This window comes from Pelobates fuscus, chromosome 6 (assembly GCF_036172605.1).
Source record: "Pelobates fuscus isolate aPelFus1 chromosome 6, aPelFus1.pri, whole genome shotgun sequence".
NCBI classification, from domain to species: Eukaryota; Metazoa; Chordata; class Amphibia; order Anura; family Pelobatidae; genus Pelobates; species Pelobates fuscus.
Genome location: NC_086322.1, coordinates 97,336,381 through 97,356,827, shown reverse-complemented (window position 1 = coordinate 97,356,827; position 20,447 = coordinate 97,336,381). Strand labels below are relative to the sequence as shown.

The following is a 20,447-nucleotide window of genomic DNA, read 5'->3' as shown; positions in this document are numbered from 1 at the left end:
GGTGAATCAATGATTTGCTAAAAGGAAAAAATTTGATGCTGTATGGTCTCATGCAGAATCCAGCGTCATATACCGAACCAAATGTCTGTTTCGATTCAGGAAACCCTCTAGTGGCTGGCTTGGAGACAGCCACTGTGGGCAGACTTAGAGATGCAACATAAACATTGTAGTTTTTCTAGAACTGTAATGTTTAACACTGCAGCACTAAGGGCAAAAGGGACACTGCACACAGACCACTTTAATTAGATGAAGTGGTCTGGGTGCCTACAGTGTCCCTTTAATCCATAATTCCGTCTACTCTTGATCATAACTTCATGTTCTATGTTTTTACAGTCCGTAAAAGTGTAAATAAATATTTAAATGGATAAAATAATTACAATAAAAAAAAAAAAAAAACCACAAGTAACTTCTGACAATTGAAATTAAAAAAAAAATAAGAAAGTATATTTAAAATATGACTTTTTGCAAAAAAACATTTATTTTCAATACATATTTAGTCAAATACACTAATAAAATAAAACAGGAAAGATCAATTTAGGTTTGGTTGATTTAAAAGATGTTCAAATGCACATGAAAGCAATCATCTCTCATTAAATTTTATTTTTGCATAAAGGCAGCATTTTAAAGCAGCTAGGGACTGATTGACACTATTGACACATAGCTGTATTTCAGTTGGTTGAAAACACATATGGAGTTATTCACTAAAGTGTAATTCATCATAAGTTTAAATTTCACTTTGAAGGCTAAAAGAAGCCAAACTGGAAGCATAGCAGACTTGCAGAACTTTTCCATCATTCTGGCATTTGACCATTTACACAAGTTTGTTACAACCCCTTTAAAATATACATAGGAGGGTAACGAACACAGAGGACACTAACACAGAGGGGACACACACAGTCACTAGTTTTAACACACAGATAAAAACACACAGATTCACAGAGACAATCATTTACTTATAGACATAATGTTACCAATTTGACACACACTGACAGACATACATATTATTTAACACACAAATATCTGTTTTTATTTAATTCCACTTTGCCCCTCTACTTTTGTGAGAGCTGGAATAGTTCCAGGGGTCCAGTGGAGATAGTTTCACTGATGTCCAGTGGCGTTCGTGTAATCTTCGCGCTCTTTCAGCACTGCAACATTGTGTGCAGTTTAGTGATGCTGGGGCCGGAGTGACTCTGCTACCGCATCAACATAGGGCACGCGAGGGAGCAGTGCTGGAAGATAACTCCCTCACCTTCTTTGCCTCCATTCTCCCTCAGGACACAATTTGGGTAGAGTAGGCACAGCCATCCAGGTAAGTAGGTGCATACTCTGCATTAGCACACAGCCAGCAATTTCCTGGAGGACACAAAGGTTGCCAGCTCTTTGCGTACACCCTACCCTTGGTGCACGTACCCCTGGGGTAAGCGTATTACTGAGAAACAAGGCTTTAATGCATCAGCTTCTGCAACGTTTTAAGTTGAAAATTATTTATGAAATATAGAACACACATACTTGAGTTTTTCTGCTGGGTTTTGATTCTCTCCATCTTCACTGTCATTACGAGATACAGCAGGTACAGGTGGATAAGCAGTGGCTAATGCACTGCTGTTTGTTGCTCTATTGTCAGAGATGAGAGGACCAGAGGCAGCTGATCCTATGCTTCTCTGATCCAAGCTCCTTTGTGGGGAACCTGTGGATGCCATAACTAAAATAAAATGGAATATTTGGATTAGAACAAAATAAATCAAATGAAAAACAGACAACAAAATGTGTTGCTTTTCAAGAGACAAATAAAAGCCCACAATAGAAGTTTTACGTTTTAAAAGGAACACTCATCACCCAGAGCACCTCATCTCAATCTAGTGGTCTGGGTGCACTGGTCTTATAATTTTCACCGTGCATATTTAAATCCACTTCTAGTAACGGTCTTCCTGATAGCAACTACAGTCGCTTCTCCTCTTCAAGAAAATGTAAAACTCAGTCCGGGAATAAAAAGCTGCGGATAGCAGTATTTGAAGGAGTGCGGTGTTCGGCTGTTCATGTGCACCTCCAACCCACTGCTTCTCTAAGAGAATTGCAAAGACATCATCAGCACTAGAAAATAATTAAGTAAATCTAGTAAAAAAGAAGTCAGCAAAGAGGGTGGACAGTAGGGAACCTGTAGTCCAGAAATAACTATTGTTATTTTTAGGACTACACGTTCTCTTTAATTAACTGGTGCAGAGGCCCTGTTTTGTTTTTTTTGACATTGTAAAATATGGCCAGACCAATGGCAATGTTTACTTTCTTCTGAAACCACTGAAAGTATGATTTCGGACAGAAATCCCTAGAAGCGCTTCCTTGTTAATGATGATGACACCAAATACCCCTGCTACATAAGCGCAAAAAAGGATTCGGTGTTTCTCTAGAATAGGTAGTGGATTTGTAGCATTTGCCGAATGGTTAGAATGTGCCTTAAGTCCCTAATGAGAAGCACTGGATGGACTCAGATTAGTATTGATAATTATCAGTACTGATAATTTCAGAAGATGCAGAGCATCAACACGAGTTCAGAGCTGTAAAACTCCTTTCCTTGCATCTCGCAGCCAATGCTCTGCAAGTGAAGCAGTCACCATTGAGGATTTTAGCAAAATATGCAAAAGTGGCAGTTTTGTGTTTTTTGTTTCATTTTATTAGGACCAGGGGTACTTGAGAGGATGCAAGAACGAAACTTTTACACAAATCAGTGCACCAGCCGTGCACTGCTTTTTAACTGCAGCTTATTGGTGCTTGCTGGTGAGGTTTGGCAGATGTAAACATCCTCTTAATCCTCAATACATTTCTTAACATGTGTTTATCTTGTTAGGCAGTTCAGGGTATCATTTGTTGTATTATTTAATGTAGGATGTTTTTGATGTTCAGTTGGCACTTTTGAACAATAATAATGTAATATAAACTCAAATGTATTATTGTTCTACTTGTGAGCCTGCACTGATTAGTGCACCAACATGATTATATCGAAACAAAAGTGGGAACAACATGGAAAAATGTAAAACATAATCCCAGTAACTACTAGTCATCTATGAGTCAGTTGATAATAATTAGTAAACAATCAATAAAATAGTGAAAAAGAAACACACACTGCAATAAAGGAGTAAGGAGAAGCCTTTAGAATCCCCCAAATTACTTCATCACTTTAGAGGGACTCTAAATGCAAGTATTGCCAGTTCTGATAAACAGAAATGTTTACATGTGTCAAACTATGACTTTAGTGGCTGTCAGAAAGACACCAGAGGCACTATCTAGTAAAAGCTTTCAATAATTTAAAATCTTTATGAACGGCATCATCATGTGTAACATGGAGGCACGGGACACCGTGAATGCAGTGCAGTGCTGTGATTGTCCCCAGATCTTTTGAAACTACAACTCCAATGATGCTTTGCATGCCTTTACACAAAGCACCATGGGAGTAGTAGTTTTACATTTTGTTCACCCCAGAACTAGAACATAAAAATACAGACAAAAAAAAAAAGGAATAAAAAGAAATGTGAAAGTTACTTGTAGCATTCCATTGTATTAATGGAAATAAACATTAGTCATATAGCAACTTATAACGAACGGATACCAAGAAGCTTTGTTCTTTTACTCAGCAAATACACTTATCTGGTTTCCTTTCTTTATGAGCAGGTTAAAAATTAGGCAGCATAGGCAGATGAAGAACAAATATAGTGCAACTAGTTCCACGTATACCAAATCACTATTTATAGCATTTGAATAAAAAACTGACATCCATCCACCAAGTAAATGGATTCATCCACCACCTATAGATAATTGCTCTACTTTGGTCACAAAGTCCAAGCCCCTACATGTTTGCTCTTTTTGCGACTTCTTTAGAGGTAGTAAAATCGAGACTGTCTAAAGCCTCCTAGCACAAATTTCAATTCTCCATACAGACCTCCAACCGGTGTGTCCATTTTTATATTTTAGCTTATCCATTGGTTAGTGCAATCACGGAGGGATTTACACAGTATATTATCTAAAATGAATACTACCTGAAATATACTTCATAATCTAATCAACAACAAAAATATCTCCTCAAAGTACCTTGCTTTGCTCAGGGTTCATATTCAGTCAATATATTAGTTATTCTCTTATAGTCTACATACATTTATAGTTCTTAAAAACAGGCTAGCGTCAGATGTAAAAGATCTCATTAATATCTTACTCTCCTAGGGTAGGACAAAAATAAAAATAATAATAGCCACCAGCAACCTTTAACCCCTTAAGGACACAGCTTCTAAAGCTTGTCTTACCCTTAAGCACTGCAGACAGTTTGGCATTTTATGTGGTTTGTGTTCAAATGCAGTTTTTGCATCTCTGTCATTTATTGCAACACATATTATATATCGTTGTTTAGAGGGCAAAAAGGGCTTTAATTTGATGTCACATATACATAGATCAATTCTCATTAAACATTAAAAAAAATGCCAACAAATAGCACAATTTTGGCAATAACAGCGTGTGCATAATATGTCCAGCTTACAAAAGTAATTAAAAATAAATTCATGTGTCTTGATTTATAGAGTACATGTGTGTAGGATTTCAGCTTATTTTGAAAGTTATAGGACACAAAATTAAATTTCAATGTGAAACAATTTTAGAAGTTGGTATGTTTGTCTTGTCAGAAAAGTATATATTTAAATAAAGTAGACATCATACGCTATTTACCTAAGGTTATTTTTACTCTTTATGTAGCCATTTCGTCATCAATCTCTGCTAAATATTGGAGTAAGATTGTGTTCTTCTCTATTTTGGCAGATACACATATAACAATGTTTTTATAATGTGCTATTCCTGCACAGAACCCCATCTTGTGTTCAGTTACATCTGCTGAGTAGAACGATACACTCATTGTATGCCTTTGGCACTATTCTGTGAATCTACAATGCCATATAAGAGACAAGGCTATTTCAGCTTCTTTAGTTAAAGTTTTCATAGATGGATTTGACGGGCATATGTCTTATTTTGGGGCATTATATTTGACTGTTCAAATAACCCTGCAAAGGGCTTTTATTTGATGAAGCAGACATCCCAGGGTATCTTATATGGTGTACATTGTGCCTTAAATGACCAATATAGGCACCCAGACCACTTCAGCTTAATGAAGTGGTCTGGGTGCCAGGTCCATCTAGGGTTAACCCTGCCTGCTGTAAACATAGCAGTTTCAGAGAAACTGCTATATTTACATATGGGTTAATGCAGCCTCTAGTGGCTGTCTCATTGACAGGCGCTAGAGGCGCTTCCACACTTCTCACTGTGATTTTCACAGTGAGAAGACGCCAGCGTCCATAAGAAAGCATTGAGAATGCTTTCCTATGGACAGGCTGAATGCGCGCGCCGCTCTTGCCGCGCATTCAGCCATTTATGTCGGAAGAAGGAGGAGAGTCCCCGGGAGCCCGGCGCTGGAGAAAGGTAAGAATTTAACCCCTTCCTCCAACTTCAGCACGGCGGGAGGGAGGCTATGAGGGTGAGGGCACCCTCAGAGCACTATAGTGGTCCTTTATTTTGTCACCATTTTTTCACCAATTTATGCCAATGTTTGTGGCATAAATGTTGCATTTTTTGCTGAGTATGACTTACACTTGATATGTGCCACGGTGATAAAATCCTCCAAATTATGCTCAATTACATCTTCTGAGTAAAACAATATGCCCAATGTATGACCTAGACACTATTTTGTGAAGTTACAGTGCTGTTAAAGGAGACGTGACAAGTTCAGGTTTTTAAGTGTGAATTTTCCGTGTCCCACTTTGGAGCACTTTAGCAGGCTGCATATTCCAACTACACCAAAGAAGACATCCCATGGTATTTCAAAAGGCATATTTTGAACCTTGGCATGGGATATTTTTTCCGCTAGCTTGTACCATGTGTAGTGATAATCATTTGTTTGCCTTTTTGACACAAATAGTGAGTTTGCACAGTATATTTTGCAAACCTTATGTGTGCTACGGCTGTAGAATACTTCATATGTTGTTCAGTTATGTCGTCTGAGAACAGCAATACCGTATGTACCTTTGCCAGGTATATGTGGATATTGAAGGGGCACATTTGAGACACAGCCATTCCAGTTTGTTTTCCAACTTTGAATTTTTACGCTGTGTCCATGTTCCATTTTGGAGTAGTTTAGCTGGTTTGTTATTCAAACTACTGCACAAACACATACTTTTTTTTTTTAAGAATACACCACAGGGTATTTCAAAATGCATATTTTGAACCTTAGCATGGGATCATTTTTCCCCTAGTTTTTTCCAGGTGTAGTGGTACTGAGCATTTTCTAATGTATTGTTTTACGATTTAAAAAAAAAAAAAAAAAAAAATATATATATATATATATATATATATATATTTTTTTTTTTTTTAAACTTATGAATTTTTTTATTAGTTTCTTTTTACACTTATAAACTTTTTTTACACTTATAACATTTTTATAAAACCTTTTTTTACCGTTAACCCCTAACTAGCAGTTTGCAGCACTAACAGCAAATTACATAATTTCCCATAACTCCCACCCACCCCAGCTAGCAAAATATATAAATTTTAAAATATTTTAATAAAAAAAATTGAACCAGAGGGTAAAAAAATAAATAAATAAAAATCAGATCACAGTATAATACTGTGATCGGTATTTTGATCACTGTAAGCAGTGATTAACTGACAAGGAAGTGGTTAGTTTTTATTAGGACTGGGTAAAGGGGAGTGGATTTTTTTTTTTTTTTTTTAAACGTTAACCCCCCCTAGCTAGCCTAACACCAAATCTCCCAATTACCCACTAACTTCCACCCATCCCAGCTAGCTAACTATATAATTTTAAAATATTAAAATCAATTAATAATTAATTCCACTGACCACGGAAGAGCAGAGAGGCAGATCAGAAGTCCCTGCAGCACATGTGCTCGCTCTGCTGTCAGAGCGATTACAACTGCAGGTACAACGTGATTGGGTGCTCTCGGTCTGCCTCGAATACAAAGGCAGACCAGAGGAGCGTTAACTCCGTGATCTGGGGTTAACTTTAGTAAATGAAGGAAATTTCCATCAAGGGTCCTTAAAGCAAGGATAAGTTTGCCTAAAAAATTCCATCGAGTGTCGTGAAGGGGTTAACCTGACTTAACCCCTGCCTGCTGATGTCACCGAGTCTGGCAATTGCAATTAAACAATCACTAAGTAAACAAGAGTTAAATATTGGAACAGAAGTTTCTGGATAAAGTATGCAGCATATTAGCTCATGCCCTTAAAACCAAATTTATAATTTATACATGCCAGAAACCAGCAATGCATATTTACAAATAAAATAAATAATTTTGGTGAAAATTTTTCGACACAAATAATTTGATATAATCAATCCACTTACATGCATTATTATTCAGTTGGGTATCATGTAGTGTATGAAGTTCTCCTAGTAGGGAGTCCATTTTTTGTTTCTTTTCTAGCAGTACTCCAACCTTGCTAAAGAGTGGGCCTCGCTCTTCTGACACAGGTTCTGATAAAGAAGAATTTCGGCTTCGAGCAACTTCTCTTGCAAGTGAAAGACTTTCAGCTTGTCTTCTGTTATCTGGCACAGGTGGACTCTTAGAGCAACAGAAGAGTGTTAAAAATCTCATCTTACTGAGTTCAAAATGAAATCATGTCTTGGGTAAACAATATTTCTCTGTCAAATGTATTTGGTCATACGACACTACACTTTAATTTTTGATTTTAACTTTAATGGGACACTAGTCACCAGACCAACTACAGCTTATTGTTCTGGTGAGTATAAGTCAGGCTTTATCAGTAATCCCTATCTTTTCAGAGACATGTGGTCGTTGATTTACAGGTGATCCCTCATATTTTCCTGAGTAAAAGACAGAGTGGAACAGCGTCTTCATATGATTAGCTGCTCAGTTTACTCCTGATTGTGACGGATAAGAAACTTTATTTCATACCTCTTTACCTAAATAATCACATCAGAAAAAAAGAAATACGTGTTGACTGTATATGATGATCATAAGTTGTAGCTTAACACCTGGCAATCATCTGGCACATAAGTATACAACTATAATGAGTCTGAGAAGAAAAGGTCTTGCAGAACATGTCGATATGAACAAAAATAGTCACTTTCACCAAAAAAAAAAAAAAAAAAAAAAAATCTACTGTTGGGAACCTCCGCTGTGATTTTGCATTCTTCAATTCACACACTATTCTCCCAATTTTCCAAGAAATAAAAAGGGACACTCCAGGCACCCAGACCACTTCTGCCCATTGAAATGTTTATAAACTGCAATAATTACCTTGCAGGGTTAAGTCCTCCTCCAGTGGCTGTCTATCAGACAGGCACTACAGGGACTTCAGTCTTCTTAGAACACAAAGTGTTTTAACCTCTTAAGGACACATGACATGTGTGACATGTCATGATTCCCTTTTATTCCAGAAGTTTGGTCCTTAAGGGGTTAAACAACGCTGGACGTCTCACGCTATGCATTAGGACCTCGCGCATCGCTGGAATCCCCTTGGAAAGCATTGAATAATGCTTTCCTATAGGGAGATCTAATGCACGCGGCCTATAAGGTCTCCCCCGCCGGCTGACCCTGACCCAGCGCCGAGGGACTTCAGCGCTGGATTCAGGCAAGTCACTGAAGGGGTTTTAACCCCTTCAGCAACATGGGATGGGGGTGGGAGGGAGAGGGGCATTGGAGAGTCCCTTTAAATCTAGATGCCTCCTTACTCCAGTCCCATAAGATACAAAATAAAAAGAAGAACAGCGGCAACAACAGACTTCGGTAGTTAGAAGAATTTTATTCCAGCGAGAAAATAAAGTATATAAATAAAAGAAACTCCCATCTATCTTCTTCTATTTTTTATTTTGTATACTAAAACAGGGGTAGGTAGCCTTTGGCACTTCAGATGTGGACTACATCTCCCATAATGCTCTAAGAGCCACATTGCTAGCAAAGTATCAGGGTAGATGTAATCCACATCTTGAATGCATGAGGTTGCCTACTCTGTACTAAAAGGTCAAGTGAAGTCTGATTAAAGGCTCAGCATTCCACCTGCTGTGGACAATAACATTCAGAGTCAAACTGCAGTTATTGGTGTGCAGAGCATTGCCAGTTCCTCTTATAAAAGTATGGAAATTGGGGGAGGTTGAGAGTGGGGCATTTATAAGGCATGTGGTTATCCAAACCACACATGACAAAATACACAGGAAAACATTAGTGTACCCCTCTACCAAGAGAATAATTGCAGGATAAGATACCAAAATTTACCTGAGAATCATGAAGCTGGTTATGAAAGCGCTGGATCAAATCATTTAGCTCTTCATTTAGCTCGGAAGTTAAACTTACACCAGAAACACTTCCTGTAGTTTCGGTAACTACTAACATAAAAATAAAAAATAATTTGTTTTTATATAGATGTACAAAGAAAAGAGAACTATCAAATCCAGTAGTACATTTTAGAGCGTATATGTAGATTTATTTTTGCAAGTGTTTACTTAATAGAATAGACTGACACATACATAGTCCATTTAGGGGGAGGGGAGTGGGATCGAATATACATCACTATATGCACCACATTTAACAATCAAACTCCAATTGGTCTAAAAAGGAATGCTCAATATTTGTTAGCAAGGTCATGATATAATTTGGATTAGTCAAAATAGATGAGACGTAACATTTCTGTTTTTATATTTCAAAGAGACTCCAGGACCGGATACCTGGTTATGGCAATAATCTGTCAAATTAGCAAGTCACTTAAAGACATTTTAGCAATGCTTTCAATAAATTCTTGTTCACATATCAACATTTGATATAGAAATGCATGGTCATTCGTGGGGAGACATTTCTACTTGTCTCAGGGGATCTCACGGAGTAGTAGCAGAAGTAGGAAGATTACTTAACGAATGCAAGTTCCCACGGCAAAACATGGCGAATGTCAGTCCATTGCCTAAAACTGCATCCTACATAGGGCAAAGTAGTCTCTACTTTAAAGAGGCACTGTCATGCCAAACTTCCTTTTCTCCTATTGTTTCCTACACCTATGTTCTTTCTATCTGATCTAGTTTTCTTTAAAACATAAGACAAAGTAGAGACTACTTTGTCTTGTGTAAGCTTAACATCCTTTGACCATAAGAGGAGCTTAAGTGCACTCCATTTCCTGTGGTCAAAGAAAGTCTCCCACAATATTCACCTTCCTCCATGTTCTCGTGATGCCTTCTTTCACTTTTCCCAAACATCCTCTCATATTAACTGGGCTCTGGCAAATTCACTGAATTTCGTGTGAATCGAAAGCCCACAATTTGTCCAATTTTTTTCGAATTAAATTTGGTCATTTTGGAATTTTATTCATGCATTTTGCAGCCATTTAGTAGATAGCTCCACAATACTGTGGGAATTAGGGGACTATCTACTAAAAAGCCAACTTTACTTATACTAAGTAAAAATTACTTCGTATAAGTAAATAAGGAAGATTAAAATATCCCTTCTACCTCTACTCGCTATGCAGCGAGTAGGGGCATGTTAGAAGAAAAAAAAAAGACCCTCCCACTAAACTCAATAAAATGCCCCATGGTGGGGCACCTATTACAATAAAGAACGGGACGCCACACATAGTACAACTATCACAATTGTTTATTTTGAATAGAGACAGAGTGCTCTACATTTAACCCCTAAAAGCGGCACTGCCACGTCAAACTTACCTTTCTCCTATGTTTCTCTACTTTTCTTAGAATCGGTTCTTTTCTTTATTTCTGATCTAATTTTCTTTCAAATATAAAGATATAGGGACTACTTTGTCTTATGTATTTTTTTTCCTACACCTGACATTCTCTGACACAAGTCAGAGCTTAAGTCAGCTCCATTTCCTGTGTCAAAGAAACTAATCACCCTCCTCATTGACACAGGAAACAACGCTGATTTAAGCTTCTTTTGGTCAGTGTTCTTAAGTCCAGAGACTATGAAACTAATTTTCTTAAAATAAATCTAGAATCTAGATACATTTGAATATATATACTGGGTACTCTACATAGGCCTGTAAGGCCTACAATTACTGCTGCTCTAAAGCACCAAAAAAAGTCAACTGATTAAAATGGGGCAAAAAGGTTACTCATTTCAGTTAGGATGGCACAGGTCTGTATGCAGACATACCAGTATATAGGAATGAAAGATGTAATGAGGCTTTCCAGAGAAATAATAATCTGTAATTTATGTTTACAGATTAAACAAACACACCTCTAGATAATACCTGATCACCAGCATACATTCTCAGGTAAAATTATGGACTTGGCATACAGTAATCATAATTTTGAGGTGAAAGTTATATAAAAGTAGATTTAAAAGTGTAAATTTACCAGATTCATCCATCACAGCGATTGCTTGTTCTGCCTTATGCTGTAAAGCGAGGAGAGCAGCCTGCCTTCCTTTGAGAGCCCGGAGCTGTTCTTGTTGCTGAAGCATTCTTGTTAATAAGGCATGCTGCTTCTTCATATTTTTAAGTTCCTCTTTAGCTTCCTTCTGAGGGTCTACAGCCTGGGAATAATACAAATACAAATTATATTTTTTTTTAAACATAGTGAGAGATTTCCCTTTATCTGCCTTTTCACAAATGACAAATACACTTGCAGAGGGAAATCACATTAGTTGCTTGCAAATTAGCAAAACATATGAACTCTAAAAAAAAGAGCTCTGACATATTTCACTTTTATATTGGAGTTTAAAGTAATAGTGTGCAATAATAAAAATCTAAATAATCCTTATTAATCAGTGCCCAAAAGAGGGCACAAAAACTACAATATAATTTAAGGTCTCATGGGGACAGCTTCAAAATGAATAATAGTAGAAAGTAGATCCAGGCACTCAAGGTTTCTTCAAAGGAAAAGATTTATTTAAAACTGAATGTGCAATGTTTCGGACTTTACAGAGGCCTTTGACAAGGTTTGGGTTTTGCCAACCCGGTGGTCTTTGAGGCACCTGGTTTTCACTGTGAGAGTGCGCGATCCTATATGTTTGAATAAAAATGAATTATAGACCACATAAAGCATTGGTAAACAAGTTACAAATCACTGAAAGATAGATTAAAACATTAAAGGATGTTCATTTCATTCTACAAAAAAACTCAACTTTAACGGACACTCCACACAACTAAAGCACTTTAGCTTTATTTAGAATTTAATCGTGATACGCCCCTCTGGCTGTCAGACAACCAGGCCCTCTTACTTCCTGGTTGTTTAGCGGAGTTGAGCTAAATTCAAAACACAGGCAATTGCTCAGAGAACTTGCGGTGCAAAGACTTCTCAATGAGCTGCACTGGGAAGTCTGTGATTGGACAGCCATAGACCGTCTGGTATGGAGAAAAAGTATTGTAAAAGCTACAGACGAGATCTGAAGCTTTTGCAAGTTGTTTTCATATATGCCCCCAATAAAAAATCATAATTAAATACATGCAAGTTTTCACTGGGTGTGTATATATCTATCTACTAAATGTTTTTTCAAAAATCCATTGGTGAATTTCTTTATCAGCAACTTTAGTTCCTCATCTCCTTTCAGTTATTTTTCTTTAGAGGTTATAACTATCTGGAGGCACGATAACCTAATTTTTGGCATAGCTTTAACCCCTTAAGGACCAAACTTCTGGAATAAAAGGGAATCATGACATGTCACATATGTCATGTGTCCTTAAGGGGTTAAACAAAATAAATCAATTAAAAAAATTATATATAATATTTTATTTTGCTCAATGCGGATACATCCATAGTAGATTTTCTACCCTTCAAGCAATCTGGTGCAATTAACATTGATAATCATTTTTCCCAGGCTCTTTTATAAGTATTAATCTGTTTAATTTAAAAATAAAGACGCAAAAAAAGTTTAATGGTTGCAATCTTTCAAAATTGTATTATATATGTACCTTAAAGTGTAATTCATGGTGTTGAGAAAAATGGGTTTGTGGCCATATGTCTCTCCCATTCCAAGAGAGTCTGTCACCTTGATTTTTTGGAGATGTATGAACTTGAAACTTTGAAACCGTCATTTGTGAAGCTGAGCTCCCTAGATTGTCCTCAATTCGGGGTCGACTAACAGATAACTCCTTTATTAAATAGTTCAATTTGTTAAAAAAAAATAAAAAATTTAGATCTGCAAACAGCTTTACTGTCAAACTATACACAAACACCCTCACACATTTATCTTCATGAAACATCAGATTTGTTAGGGGAGGGGAGAGAGTAGAGACACTATGAAAGCTTTACATTTGAAGAATCACAATATACACCAAAATAATGTTTATTATGTATTGCTTCAAAAAGTTATTCATTATGAACCCCATTCAGGCATAATTGTTGGTACTGGATTACTGGTTGGAGTATCACCAGCCTTGAATGAACACACTGTACTGCGTGCATATTCTGCTGCACATTGCATCTAAACTACGGAACAGTATTGCTAATTGTCATTAAAGTATAACAAAGCATCAAGCTAAAAAGTAATAGCATAATTGAAGAGAATAAAAAAAAAAATTCATCTTTAGCCAAGCTGTTTGAATGCTTCTCATAAATGGAGTTTATAGTAACACTATATAAATTTATTTTGTTAAAGTTAAACATTAAACTAGGTAAACCTAATACCAGTATATTTGTTTACTCACACTTGCAAAAAAGGTTTTTACTGCTCTACCAAAAGGGGCATAAGAATTTCATGAATCCTGTAACATCCAAACTTTTTCAATGGAGTCTCTAGAGAGCAGTTGGCCTTTTTTAAAAGCCAGCAGCTTGAGATTTTTACATTGTCTCCAGTAATTAAAACAGATGTTTAATTATCCTTTTAATTGTTCTACTTTAAAGGGACACTATAGACACCCAGATTTGATCTCATTGAAATGGTTTTGAAGGAAGTGTTCCTGTCCCCTTAACCCTTCAATGCAAAAAACATTGCAAGTTAAGACTGCCTCTAATGGCAGTTTACCAAAGGGCCACTAGAGCCTCCCTACCTTTTCAAGGAGTTTAACTCTGTGAAACAACATTTAAACATCCTTAAGCTGAGCAGGAGGATATCCAGCATCTTTAAATCCCCCATAGGAAAGCATTAAGTTTTTCCCTTGGCACTGACATCGGTGGAGGCGGAGAGAGTGCCGAGGTGAGTGTTTAAAGGGATATTTAACCCTTTAACCACTGCTGGGGGTGGAGTGCAGAGGTACACTATAGTATTAGGAATACAGTGTTCCTTTAACTGACTATTTTTGCTACATTGATACAGTTTTCTTTATTAGTCCGGCCCCCCCACCCCATACCTAGAGATAAAAGCAAACACCAAGGACATCTCACTTATCTCTCTACCTTTCAATGCACTTAAATATTAAACATATTAAACACCATAACCTACATTTTTGCATCACCCCTAGATGATAAACAATTTAACCCCTTAAGGACACATGATGTGTGACATGCCATGATTCCCTTTTATTCCAGAAGTTTGGTCCTTAAGGGGTTAAGTTACTGAAATACAAGTTTCTATTTTGAAAACATCACGGTCTGTCCAACTCATTCCCTTTAAGTTTGCCCAATTTCTTTAGGATTTTTTTGTCTTATTTTAGGAAATACTAAGGAGGGGGAAAACAGCTGTTATATTACCTTTAGTCTCTTTAACATCATCACAGCTTATATTGTTGCTATTACAAACAATACAGATTCTATTATCCTACATATACGCAAGCAAAAAATATAAAAATAAAAAAAAAGTAGTATTTAAGAAGGGATATTACTAGCCCATCTTTCTGCTAGATTTGTGTATTAATCACAGAGGACTGACCTAAAAGGGAGGAGTTGTTCAGCGGTGTGACTGAAATCTCTTAAAGGGAAACTATAGTGCCAGGAAACCAAACTGGTTTTCCTGGCACCATAGCTTCCCCATAGGAAAAGTATTGGATTGGCTAAAATCGGCACAGGGCGGGTCCAAATGCCGTTTTGGCCAATCAGGACCTCCTCATAGAGATGCATTGAATCAATGCATCTCTATTAAGAAAATTCAGCATCTCTAAGCTGAAAATGGGGATGCTGAACGGCAGGGCTGCTTACTGTGCAGCCTTGAGCCAGGAAGCCCCTCCATTGGCTAAGGAGTGGTCACATGAAAATGCCTAAAGGGAGCTATTATACTCACCAGAACAACTACAATAAGCTGTAGTTGTCTTGGTGACTATAGTGTCCCTTTAAGGGTGATGGGAGTTTGCACCCACACCACTTGAGCTGAAGTGGTCTGGGTGTTTACGGTGTCTCTTTAAAGTAGCATTTTAGAAACACTAGACAGATGCAGCATTTCAATGAATAGATTAACTTGAGCAAGGTAACTACAGACCCATTTACAACTGAATTAAAGTGGAACCAAAATCTAGTATTCCAGCCTTCTTTATATTCATTTAATACAGTAATGGTTAACCCCAGTGAATTATATTTTGACTAAAGACTGGCCGTGCATCTATGGACACATAGTTCAGCACCACTTGGTCCCCCCACTCTCCATCAATTATTAGTGTCTAGGATACTCTACTGTGTATTGGATTGTGGATTTTTTCAGGACCAGTGAGGTCATATTGATACATAGAATGTGACGGTAGATAAGAACCATTCGGACCATCTAGTCTGCCTAATTTTCTAAATACTTTCATTAGTGCCTGGCCTTATCTTATAGTTAGGATAGCCTTATGCCTATCCCACGCATGCTTAAACTCCTTTACTGTGTTAACCTCTACCACTTCAGCTGGAAGGCTATTCCATGCATCCACTACCCTCTCAGTAAAGTAATACTTCCTGATATTATTTTTAAACCTTTGTCCCTCTAATTTAAGACTATGTCCTCTTGTTGTGGTAGTTTTTCTTCTTTTAAATATAGTCTCCTCCTTTACTGTGTTGATTCCCTTTATGTATTTAAATGTTTCTATCATATCCCCCGTCTCGTCTTTCCTCCAAGCTATACATGTTAAGTTCCTTTAACCTTTCCTGGTAAGTTTTATCCTGCAATCCCTGAACCAGTTTAGTAGCCCTTCTCTGAACTCTCTCTAAGGTATCAATATCCTTCTGAAGATATGGTCTCCAGTACTGTGTACAGTACTCCAAGTGAGGTCTCACCAGTGTTCTGTACAATGGCATGATCACTTCCCTCTTTCTACTGCTAATACCTCTCCCTATACAACCAAGCATTCTGCTAGCATTTCCTGCTGCTCTATTACACTGTCTGCCTACCTTTAAGTCATCAGAAATAATTACCCCTAAATCCCTTTCCTCAGATGTTGAGGTTAGGACTATCAAATATTCTGTACTCTGCCCTTGGGTTTTTACGTCCAAGAGGCATTATCTTGCACTTATCCACATTAAATGTCAGTTGCTAAACTCGGACCATTTTTCTAGTTTACCTAAATCATTTGCCATTTGGCTTATCCTTCCTGGAACATCAACCCGGTTACATATCTTAGTATCATCAGCAAAAAGACATACCTTACCATCAAGACCTTCTGCAATATCACCAATAAAAATTTGCAGCCAAGAAATGTTTACTTGTAAACTCATCTGTTACTGCACAAATAAAGATGCTAAACCATTCCTCCCTAGAAGACTGATAAATAACAAGAGCGATAAATCTAAGCCAGGCATAGGCAGCCTTTAGCACTCCAGATGTTTTGGACTACACCTCCCATGATGATTTGCCAGAATTATGGATGTAAGAGCATTATGGGGGGGATGTAGTCCACAACATCTGGAGTGCTGAAGGTGGCCTATCCCTGTGCTAGGCAATTGCAATATATCCCTTCTAAAATGATGTCCTATGCATATGGAGATTACAAGTATCTATAAAGCACAAATAAAACTCCTGCATAAAGTCTGAATTTCTAATGGTTCAGAAAAGCTGCTTACCGTGGTATCTGAAGCCTCAGACTGCACGTCAATGTTTAATGATGTGCTCTCAGCTACAGAACCAGATCCCACTGCAGAATCTATAGTTGGAACATCCTCCTCATTTTCGCTAACCTAAAATATTGCATTATTATAAAAATCAAGAGGAAATGGGGGGGAAGAAAAAAAAAAGTTTAAAAAGGAAACACTATGCATTAGAATGATAAAATGTATCATATTGCATGCTTCCAAAAAATATTACACTTACAAGCATTTTTTGAAGAAACACAAGGTATGAGTTTTCCTGGACTTTCAGGTGGTCAATTAATTGTGTTAAGCGTTCAACATTGGCACACCTTTCATTTTTCTCAATAAGGTCATCTCTCAGCAAACTGGCCTTGGTTATATAGTCACGAATCTTTATAAGTCTACTCACAACCTACAGAAAAGGTATGAATTGCAACTACATGAGAAACTAGTATTTGCTCCTGTATTTGTTTAAAGAAAGAAATTACATAGGGAAAACAAATGCTGTGATAGACGTGAATAAGCAACACACCCCAAAAACAGTAATTTAGGAAGGATACATCCTTCTGAACCACAATGTTAATGATAAAAAGAGGAAGGAAAAGTACTATTTTTTATTTTTTATTTTTTTTTTAACTACTAGGAAATTAAATCCTGAAATTATCTAGAAAAAAAAAAAAAAAAAAGCAGGTTTCCAGAAAGAAAATGTGTTATATTCCAGATCACATAAAGGAAACAATATTTGAAAAAATATGCCCCATTATGTGGTTTGGAAGGAGGGCCTTTCATCATGCTTTATAAATGGGCATACACCAAGCATAATCTTTGAACTAGCTGCAAATGAGGCTCGTTTTCTCCTTCTTAAAAGAAAAACCATTAAAATAAAGAAAAAAAATAGGCCAAGATGTCTTCTAAAAATAAATAGAAAGGATAAATTCAGCATTATATGCTTCAAATCAAATGGAAAGATCAAAAGGTGTATTGCTGGCAAAACAAAGTAGTAGCTACATACAAGTAGAATTAGAGCAAAGTGCTCCACATGACTGCGGTATGTGTCTCACAGATGAGACGGGGGTTTTGCAGTTGTGTCAGTTAAGTAGAGAAGGCATAACAAAATACTACCTGACTGCTATCAGTTGCTTGTTCCCCTCTACCATCTTCTTCCAAAGAAAACTGATAATTCCGCAGAAGCTCTTTCTTAAAAGTGGGGGACAGGAAGTCTTTTGGTAAGATGCTGGTACTAGTTTCCCGCTTAGGAGGACTTGGAGAAGGAGCTTTATCCTTGTTAGTGTTAAGTTGAAGTGGCAGGAAGTTAAAAGGCTTTCGGGCATCAGCAACCTGGCGTTTGTTGTTTGCTGCTGTTGCTCGGCCTTGTGAATCGCTGCCTATACTCTGCTGTAAAACACCAAAACAAAACACAAAGGGGTGGGGAGGAGACAAAGTTCCTTAATAAAACACACAAAAAAGATTATATTATAGATTTATTACCTCCCACAACTCAACCGCAAAATGTGAAATACATAAACTAACCTGATCCAGGTCAAAGTTTATTTTCTGTTTGAGTCTTTCCAATTCTGCCTGTTCTGGTACAGACATCTGCGATACATATCTGGTGTGAGGAAATGTATGTGGTGTTCTTGCTCTCCTCCGACCAACACCAGGAGACGATTCCGGGGAGATAGTATTTGTAAGCCTTGTTTCATATTCTACTGCAAACTTTTTCTTGTTCTTTTCAGATGACCTGTTGGCTTTCTTCTGTCCACTCCAGTCCTAAATAAACATGAATGTAAATAAAAACATATAAAACAGACTTCAAAAATGTTTTTGTTCTATCAGCAGCATGTGCTAGAGAAAGGAGTATCTATAAAAAACACACTTCACCGATACTTGAGTTAAAAAGAAAATCTAGGTTAAAAATTCAACCTTTTAAATGTACTTTATACATGGTAGATAAATTTATTTTGCTGTGCATATCAACATTACATATACGCTTGTCATGCCCCAAAAGCAATTGACGAGCTAGAGATCGTACCATGCATTGACACACATTTAGGCAATTCGTGCACATTTTTTAAGGAGTTAATAAAGTAATAACAGTAGTATGCGTCAACGATACAAGAGTGTAGAGTAAGTCGTGATAAACGTAGAGTATATATATATATATATATATATATATATATATATATATATATATATACACACACACACACACAGGAGTTTTGAATTGCTAAAGTTGTGCCGCATTACAGTAGGTGCCTCAGGACACGTTAGCATGAAGCGGTAGCTAAACAGGCGTAAAGCCAAGTGGGGGTTATTAAAACAGGGGTACCGCCATTTCTCTCGGCGCTATTGGTAGCGGTCATTGTGGGTTTTGCCTGTCAGAGGGTTGATATGGGTTAAGGGTATGGCTAGTATTAGTTGCCTAATTTCTATTGTCCATGCAGCGATTCATTGAGTTGCTGGTTAGTGAAAGTCTGTGCAGCGCCTGTTGTGTGTGTAGACTGTTGCGAGTGAGGCAAGTCCACTGGGAGGGTAGTGGGGCCTATGCCCATGGGAGGGTCTCTTATCTTTGTGGCGTGTCTCGCCGATGGCTTCCCCAGTCGGAGGTTCAGATTCAGTGGTAATCCGTGATGTGTTCGCCCGTGTGGCACCGTGGCTCGCATCCGCTAGTGGAGAGTATGGAGATGATCCGTGCTGGACGCGGGTGTACAGGTTCAGTGAGTTGCACGCACGTGAGACTGGTTTGGTAGTCCCGTTCTCGTGTGTGGGGGTCATTGTTTGCGCCCGAGCAGTGAGCGTCTCCGGGCTCTAGCCTCTCTCCGGCTTGGTTCTGCATAGGTTTCTTCCGCACGTCGGTGTGAAGCGCGGCCATGGCGCTGAGTGGCGTCTCGTTGGTCCGAGATTCTATGCTCGGGTGCATTGCCAGAACAGAAGCGTAGCTCGGCGGTCTCTCTCGGATGCAAGTGGGAGCCGGTACTTGCACCTGGGTGGCTGAAGTTTGTTTCCCGCCATTGCGGCTTGCGGTGCCCACGCGGCCGGATGGCCGTCTGGAAGTTCATATTGGTGCCTGCGGGTTGTAGGCCAGATCCATGAGGCCACTGTTTGGGCTGCTCGACAATAAGGCACTCCCCCCTGCTACACAGTGTCGTACAGAAGCGCAGGCATAGTCGGTCCAGGGTTTCCAGGGGGTGGGAGGGTAGGTGACTGCTCGTGCACCCTCTCTTTGGCTCTTGCCAGACGGCCATATTGGATGTGCCTCGGCGGTCCTGTGCCCCTGCATGCTTTGTGGCTGACATTACTCGTCTGCCGTCGTGGTTCGCTTGTCCAGTGGGGACCAGGATAACCCCCGCCGGTCCTGAGGGGGAGGGGGTAGGAGATCAACGTGTCCTGGGGGGTCCGGTACCAGTAAGAGTGGCCGCCTCTCCCTGGCTCCAACTCCAGTAGGCCGCAGCCTGCGATTCGGTCACGTAGCTCCGACTGGCTCAAGAAAGGTATCATCCGATACAGGAGTGCATCCCCGATGTGGGTAGTGCTCCCT

The 20,447-nt window shown here is 38.4% G+C and overlaps 1 protein-coding gene across 8 annotated transcripts in view; it reads right to left on the bottom strand.

Annotated features, from left to right (window-relative positions):
• Positions 1-20,447, bottom strand: part of PCM1 (pericentriolar material 1) — a 118,442-nt gene that overhangs the window by 52,839 nt on the left and 45,156 nt on the right. For 3 of the 8 annotated variants that reach the window (XM_063458067.1, XM_063458069.1, XM_063458073.1), the window contains exons 3-11: positions 18,440-18,679; positions 18,032-18,304; positions 17,151-17,321; positions 16,904-17,017; positions 12,913-13,092; positions 11,357-11,534; positions 9,276-9,385; positions 7,385-7,601; positions 1,510-1,702 (exon numbers count right to left, since the gene is read on the bottom strand). In XM_063458067.1, coding sequence (XP_063314137.1) covers positions 1,510-1,702; positions 7,385-7,601; positions 9,276-9,385; positions 11,357-11,534; positions 12,913-13,092; positions 16,904-17,017; positions 17,151-17,321; positions 18,032-18,304; positions 18,440-18,679 — 1,676 coding nt within the window. The remainder of the gene's footprint in view (positions 1-1,509; positions 1,703-7,384; positions 7,602-9,275; positions 9,386-11,356; positions 11,535-12,912; positions 13,093-16,903; positions 17,018-17,150; positions 17,322-18,031; positions 18,305-18,439; positions 18,680-20,447) is intronic. The other 5 variants (XM_063458070.1, XM_063458071.1, XM_063458068.1 and 2 more) reach the window with 4 other exon arrangements.